Below are 7,523 nucleotides of genomic sequence, written 5' to 3' on the forward strand. Positions count from 1 at the left end.
CACACACACACACACACACACACACACACACAGCCATCTTTATGTGATTCAGGGGAATCTTCCTCTGTTTAAAACAAAGATGTGTCAGCAGGTCAGGGCTCACCTGAGCTCAGGAGGAGGAAGAGGAGGAGACAAACTACTATCTTCATCATTAGCAGCAACAAAAATTGAGAAAAACAAAAATTTAAAAATAACTTCTTTAATTCAAAAGGAAGGAAAATAAATTTGATTGTTTTTCTACTTGTTTGAAAGAAAACAAACCAAGATGATCAAACTATGAACAAATCTGTTTAAGTATTTTAGTCGTTTGGTGAAAATATTTTTTATTTTTTAGTTAATTCGTATTTAACTGTCAGTTTCGGTGGACGTTGATCTGCAGCTGATTGAAGAGAAACAAACGGCAGTAAAAAGGAAAAATGGCTCCTGGGGGATAAACTGACCAGCTTCCTTTCCTTCCTGCTGAAGAAAAGTCTGATTGCTGCTGATTTTCTGAGGGAGGGGTATTATTGGAATTATTTTGAATATGGATCGTTTTTTCTGGTTCCTGTGTTTTCCAGTGACTGACAGCTCCCTCCATCATTACAGCCGAGACCCGGAGACTCTGCTTGTCCAGGGTTTCTGTCACCGTTCACAGGTCTCACTGCAGTAAATAGGGTCCAGGATCAGGTCCTAAAATATCCCGTGTGAGCCGAGCGGAGGCACGAAGCAGGTCAGCAGTCTACCAGAACCAGAACCTCAGCCCGACTGACAGAGACGGATGGACTCGGTGTGTGGATCTATTTTCAGAGCTCATTAAGGCAGAACATGGACAGCTGAAGAACACGTTTCCATCCTGTTTGTCTCGGAACCACAAGTTCTGCTGGTTCAGAACCTTTGTTCTGCTGGTGTTTGTCTCTGGGTAGTTTGTTTAACAGATTTAATACGTTTAGAATCTTTAGTGTCTTTCTGTTCGGGTCCGGTTGGCTGGTTCCACCCGGTGGTGTGGTTCTGATGGCTCGGCTCGTGTGATGGTTCTGATCTGGATTCAGCAGAGCTGGTTCTGGAACAGACCCAATGTTCTGTGGAGCAGGTTTCTAACGGACCTGTAGCTGACCCGGTTCTGTGGAACAAGATGTTGTTAATAGAGCCGCAGGTCCAAACCATCACCCCGATCAGAACATCCTGACCCGAACACTTTCTATCAGATTCTATGTGATCCAGTTCAGTCCGGTTATCACACAGGTTCTGATCAAGCCCGTTGGGCCAAAACAGCCGACTTTCAGCTTCTTTTCAGTCAGGAAGTGAAATCTGACAAAACCCGGGTCCGAAAACCCAATCTTCCTTTGTTCCTGGTCCTGTCGGCCCGTTTGTGTTCTGTCGACCCGTTTGTGTTCTGTTGACCTGTTTGTGTTCTGTCGGCCCATTCCTGGTCCCGTTGGCCCGTTTGTGTTCTGTCGACCCGTTTAACTGCAGCCATATTTCTTCCACAGCGTCGTGTTGAACGTTGGAGGCAGCAGCAGAATCTGGGTTGGCCCGTCTGGAGGCAGAACCCTCCTGAGGGAACATGTTCTGATCCTGTTTGTGGTTCTGGTCGGGTTGTTTGTAAGATGTTTGTGTTCTTCCTGATGGTTTACAGGTATGGATTTATTTTTGTCAAATAAATCTTAACAATTATTTTTAGAAATGAGTGAAATAAAAGAGATAAAACGGAGGAAGAGGAGGGAGAACGTTCCTGTAAACCAGCTCCTGCTGTCTGCTCAAATTAACACCAACTAACCTGCTGTCCCCTGAGGACACGTCCCTGCACACACACGTCAGGACTTCCTCCAGCTGAACTTCAGGCTGGTTGTCCCTCCTGCAGGGGGCGCTAACAGTAAAAACAGTCTGATGCTGAGATGAAGGACTCAACCACACACACCTGTTCACTGAGTGTGTGTTCTGCTGACAGCGTCATGGTTTGATTGGCTGTCACTGAGACGCCGCAGCTCTGAAGACACCACACAAAGCCAGCTGTCGCTGTGAAGAACACGAGTTATCTCACACCGCTCCGGTCTGTCTGCACCGCTGCAGAACCTTGAATCTTCTCTTTTCAGCGGTCTGTTGTAACGAGTTCTTTTTGTCCTGATAAATAAAATGTTTGGTGAGACTGGAGGAATCTGCCACGTACAAAGATGCAGAAAGTTCTTCTGAACTTTCAGTAAAACTGTGAACTCAAAAACCTGTTGGTAACTTCCTGTCTGAGCCAGAAGCTGACGAGGGTTGGGTTCTGCTTCACTGCGGAAGGAAAGTTCTTCAACCGGGAGGAGACCTAATGGTTCACGATCCTTCGTTCTGCAGAAACTGAGCTGATGTGACGAGGAACAGCAGAACTCTGGCTCCTTCATGTGGACTTAGCCTGAACTGCAGCTTCCTTCATCTCTGGGTTCTGCTGATCTGTTCTGCTGGTGTTCAGTTCATCCATCGAGGAACCGCCAAGAGCATCAAACCTAACATTTATACATGAAGCTGTTTCATTTCTGCTTCCTGTCTCTGACGGATCTCCAGGTGGAAAAGAAAGAACTACTCTTTCTTTAAATCAGTCCTAAAAACCTCTGAGACTCCTTTAGGGACTTTCAGAGACACAGACTCCTCCCAAACCTTCAGACTGGGTCTACATGTAGGCCCTGGTTCTTCTGAGCCTGACCTCTGACCTTCTGTCCTCTCCTCAGATATGGGGACATGGTTCCAAAGTCCATCATGGGGAAGATCTTTGGCTCCATCTGCTCCCTGAGTGGCGTCCTGGTCATCGCCCTGCCGGTTCCTGTCATCGTGTCCAACTTCAGCCGGATCTACCACCAGAGCCAGAGAGCTGAGAAGAGACGAGCTCAAAGGGTGAGACGAGGTCCTCAGAGGGTGGGACGAGGTCCTCAGAGGGTGGGACGGGTTCCTCAGAGGGTGGGATGGGTTCCTCAGAGAGTGAGACTGGTTCCTCAGAGAGTGAGACGAGGTCCTCAGAGGGTGGGACAGGTTCTTCAGAGGGTGGGACGGGTTCCTCAGAGGGTGGGACGGGTTCTTCAGAGGGTGGGACAGGTTCTTCAGAGGGTGGGACAGGTTCCTCAGAGGGTGGGATGGGTTCCTCAGAGATTGAGACTGGTTCCTCAGAGGGTGGGATGGGTTCCTCCAAGGGTGGGACGGGTTCTTCAGAGGATGGGACGGGTTCCTCTGAGGGTGAGACTGGTTCATCAGAGAGTGAGACGGGTTCCTCAGAGGGTGGGACAGGTCCCTCAGAGAGTGAGACAGGTCCCTTAGAGAGTGAGACGGGTCCCTCAGAGAGTGAGACTGGTCCCTCAGAGAGTGAGACGGGCCCCTAAGAGAGTGAGATGGGTTCCTCAGAGGGTGGGACGGGTTCCTCAGAGAGTGAGACTGGTTCCTCAGAGAGTGAGACTGGTTCCTCAGAGAGTGAGATGGGTCCCTCAGAGGGTGGGACAGGTCCCTCAGAGAGTGAGACAGGTCCCTCAGAGAGTGAGATGGGTTCCTCAGAGAGTGAGACGGGTCCCTCAGAGGGTGGGACGTGTCCCTCAGAGAGTGAGATGGGTTCCTCAGAGGGTGGGACGGGTCCCTCAGAGGGTGGGACCATCAGAGGACTTTGGGAGAAGTTATTGTTTGTGGTCCAACAGGACATGTTTCTGAATGGTTGACCCGTTGGGTCCATCTACTCTGACTCTGAGAACCTGTAGCAGTAAGAAGGTCCAACCGGAGGCCTTTCTTGGAGCCGGTGGAGACTGAAGTCACCACTGGTGTAAAAGCAGAGGTTCAGTTGAAGCAGTTCCTGCTGCCTCAGCTGGGTATCAAACCACCGGATGGACCGAAGGTCAGCTGAGGTTCACATCTTTAACCAAACGAACCAAACTTGTCCTGACTTCACCTCGTAGACGTTCACACTCTCCCACCTGTAAGGGGTGAAGGGGTCTTACAGAAACGTAGGTCCTGTCTGTCCTTCGAGTCTCCTGACTGTCCCACCAAAGACGAGACTCTTTATGTCCAGGTTTGTTTTTGTTAATTACTTGTTAGACTTTCAGAACAGAGCCATGTTGTTTCCTTCAGGAGGCTGACATGAGTAAAGTTTGTCGGCTGACATCGGTTGCAGGACTTTGGTGGTTTTTTGGCGTTTTTTTGGTTTCATTTTGTCTAAAACAGATGTGAGAAGTAGATTTAACTTACAGCATGATTGATGTTTGAGTGTTGTAATAAAGTTCAGAACTGATTTTAAACTCTGGGTTTGATATTTAAACATTTCCTAAAATGTTGCTTCAGTTCTACCTGATCTCTGATTGGTGCCTGCGTCTGTCCGCCCGGGTCACATGACTCTTACAGAAGTCAGAGCTCAGAAACGGTTCAAACAGACACCGTAGCAAAGCTGCTTCCATTAAGGGTAACTGTCTGAATGTTCTGTAAGCATGGGGTCTGATAAGTACGTTAGTCACGCTCCGGATGGTGGAACAAACCGAGTCTTGTGATTTGTGTTTGAAGGCGTCTAAAGAAGCAGGCCAGGCACTGGTGTGTAAGATCAACCCGAACTTTGAGCTGCAGCATCATCACCTGCTCAACTGTCTGGAGAAAACCACGGTGAGGACATCTAATTAAACATCCAAATGAATTCTTTCTAACCAAAGTTCTGCATCATCCTGTAACTCTTCTCTTTTTTCTCAGAACCATGAGTTTGTTGATGAGAAGGTCTTTGAGACAAGCTGCAAGGAGATGAGCCCGGTGAAGCAGCTGTCTCGTTCTTCCTCCTCCTCCTCCTCCTCCTCATCTCATGGCTTCTCCTGCTGTGGACGCAAGAAGAGGAGGACGTTCAATGTCCCAAACTCCAACATGTCCGTGGGTCTGCAGGGCAGCATCCAGGAGCTAAGCACCATCCAGATCCGGGAGCGACCGCTCGCCAACAGGTGACAGAAAAACACCTGGATTACCTTCTGTCAGAAAGCCGCCCAGCTTAGGTCCCATATGATCTACGTCAGGAGGATGAGCTTCTCCGAACCAGGACCAGAACTCACTGAGAATAATCTCCGAACCAGTTTGTGAATTTCACTGATGTTGACAACGTGTCCACATCAAATCAGAAGAATATTCTGCCAGTGAGTTCGGATTCTGGTTTGTTCACCGTGCACCCTGATCACGTTTGTCTCAAAGGGGACCGATCAGATGTGCCTCTCTGTCGTTTCCTAAAGAACGACCCGGAACAAAGGGTTTGTGGAGATTGTAAAAGGAAAACGAGGAGCTGGGCCCGAACACCAGCCAAACTGGACTCTGCTGACCCGTGACGAAGAACAGACTCTTTGTTCTGAACATCGATGTAGTTCCAGCTGCTTGTACCTTCTCACCTTCCAGGAGCACCAGGTTCTGTGGAGGGAAACATACCTGAAATCTCGAGATCTCCAGGTGGTTCTGATGGGCTCTGAAGAACTTTGATGCATGTTGTTCCAGTCTTTCACTCCAAAAAGGTCCTAGATGAATCGAGGCCTCACGTTGTCCCATAAACATTGAATGTATTTATGAAGTTCTGAAGGAGTTCTCACACTACTGCAAACTGCTACTGCAAACTGCCTGTTTAAATCTCCGTCCCTGTGGCCCGGCATGTACTGTAAGTCACCTGAAACAAAAAACTAGCATGTGGGTTTTTCTAGTTCTAGTCCTGATTTCTGATTGGACCGCTGCTTTGATGTTGTCTGAAGGAGACTTGTGGAACACTGGAGAACTTTCCTGAGGTTTGGGACTGGATCTGGATCCTTCGGAGCTTACAGGGACCCTTCATGTGACAGTTTGTTCCTAATGCTCCAAAGTCTTTTCCTAAAAGTCAACAGTGGAGTAAAAATGTAACTGGACTGAAAAACAGAACTTCTTTTAAATCCAAGCAGAGAAGAAAACATCCTGCTTTAAGCTGATGAAGTCAGACTTCCTGTAGCAGAGGTCATGTGACAGACGGGAGGAATGTCCAGCTGTGGGAGGCTTGGGAGAGGGGGGACCCAGGAAAATGTGGACAGCTGGGACACCAGCGTCCTTCTGTTTTTTCTCTTCCTGTTCCTGTAGCAGAGACAGGAAGAGCCAGCCGGCCTGAACTTCTGTTTCATTTCTAAGATAGTAAACCTCGGATTCAGCTACACACTAGCTGAAGTTTACCTCAAACTAAATTTTAGCTCTGCGTGTTAGCTAAAGTTCAGCATTAACTCAAACCTGCAGATGGTTCAGACGATCTCTGTCCCTTAAAACTGTTTCAATCAGAGAAAAACCTGCAGACAAAAACTAGTTATTGCTAAACGTTGGAACAAAACCAACCTATAATCTCTGTTTTTCTGTTCTGTTCCAGTCGATCCAGTCTAAACGCCAAACTGGAGGAGATGCTTCCTCTGAACTGCGACCAGCCGTACCTCACCGCCGCCATCATCAGCCTTCCCACGCCGCCTGGGACCACCCCCGAGGACAACGAATCAGCTGGTTCCACTATCTACTCCCAGGCCAACATCGTCCGGGTGTCCGCGCTCTGAACAAGCCTTCCCTCCCTGTGGACCGCCTGCTCTGGAGGATACGGGACGGTTAACGATGGTAACCTAAACTAACCTGTCATGGAGGGCTAGGTCTGTCTGTGTGCACTGATGCTGACTAAAAACTGGAACCTTTTTCCTTTTGGGAAGGATTTTATTCCATCATCAAAGGAGAACTTCAGCCGGTAGCCGCTTGGCTAACGGCCCGTCTCACCAACCTTTCTTCACTCCTGCATGTTTAGTTTTGCTGTTTTTAACCACAAATAGTTTTATTTATTCTGAATGCAAGAAAAGTTGATGATTCCGCTCAAGTCTTAGATCTTAAAGAGGAAGTAATCATTTGAGCACAAAGACTGAGTTCAGATTGAATCAGGTTATAAACTTAACTAACGGCTGATGGGTTTAACTAAGCCTGAGTTCAAGTTTAATGGATTAAGCTTTTATTTTATAGAATTACTGGCATATAACCACCACAGAAACATGACAGTAACTCAAGCATGTTGGAAAATCAGATGAGATCTTTATGAACTGATATTTTTTCTGTTTTGTGACACCAGAGAAGCTTTGCATGACGTGCAGTAAAAACCTTTCATTCAGTGATGGTTTACCTGCTTTTTCATCCTTCTGTCTCCTCCTTCACAGCTCTTTGTTCTGATTAACGTCTCCAAGTCACGATTAAAGGACCACTACGTCCATATCTTCAGACAGCTTCATGAAAATACATTTCTTACTATGTCCTCACCTTAATTTATGTTCCTTAAAAGAAAAACCCTAAACCAGTTTTAATCAGTTTTCTTGGATAAACACAGACATTACTGAACATTTCCTCTGAGACGTGACAGAAGTGATAAAAAGCAGTTAGAAACTCATCACATCCTGCCAGAATCAAATCTAAGCAACAGTGAAGACGGTCAGTCAGACAGGAGTGCCTCCAGAAAGATGGGCCAGGTGAGGGCCGGGTGAGGGCCAGGTGAGGGCTGGGTGAGGGCCGGGTGAGGGCCGGGTGAGGGCCAGGTGAGGGCC

General features: G+C 47.7%; 1 protein-coding gene across 1 annotated transcript in view; it reads left to right on the top strand.

The window, feature by feature from the left end:
- LOC108228820 (potassium voltage-gated channel subfamily D member 2) overlaps positions 1-7,497 on the top strand; it is a 22,150-nt gene extending 14,653 nt beyond the window's left edge. The window contains exons 2-5 of the mRNA XM_037981102.1: positions 2,688-2,850; positions 4,489-4,584; positions 4,669-4,907; positions 6,326-7,497. Of these exons, the coding sequence (XP_037837030.1) occupies positions 2,688-2,850; positions 4,489-4,584; positions 4,669-4,907; positions 6,326-6,503 (676 nt within the window). The 3' untranslated portion in view covers positions 6,504-7,497. The remainder of the gene's footprint in view (positions 1-2,687; positions 2,851-4,488; positions 4,585-4,668; positions 4,908-6,325) is intronic.
- The last annotated feature ends 26 nt before the right edge of the window (positions 7,498-7,523 follow it).

The sequence above is a fragment of the Kryptolebias marmoratus genome, linkage group LG18, assembly GCF_001649575.2.
Source record: "Kryptolebias marmoratus isolate JLee-2015 linkage group LG18, ASM164957v2, whole genome shotgun sequence".
Taxonomy (NCBI): domain Eukaryota; kingdom Metazoa; phylum Chordata; class Actinopteri; order Cyprinodontiformes; family Rivulidae; genus Kryptolebias; species Kryptolebias marmoratus.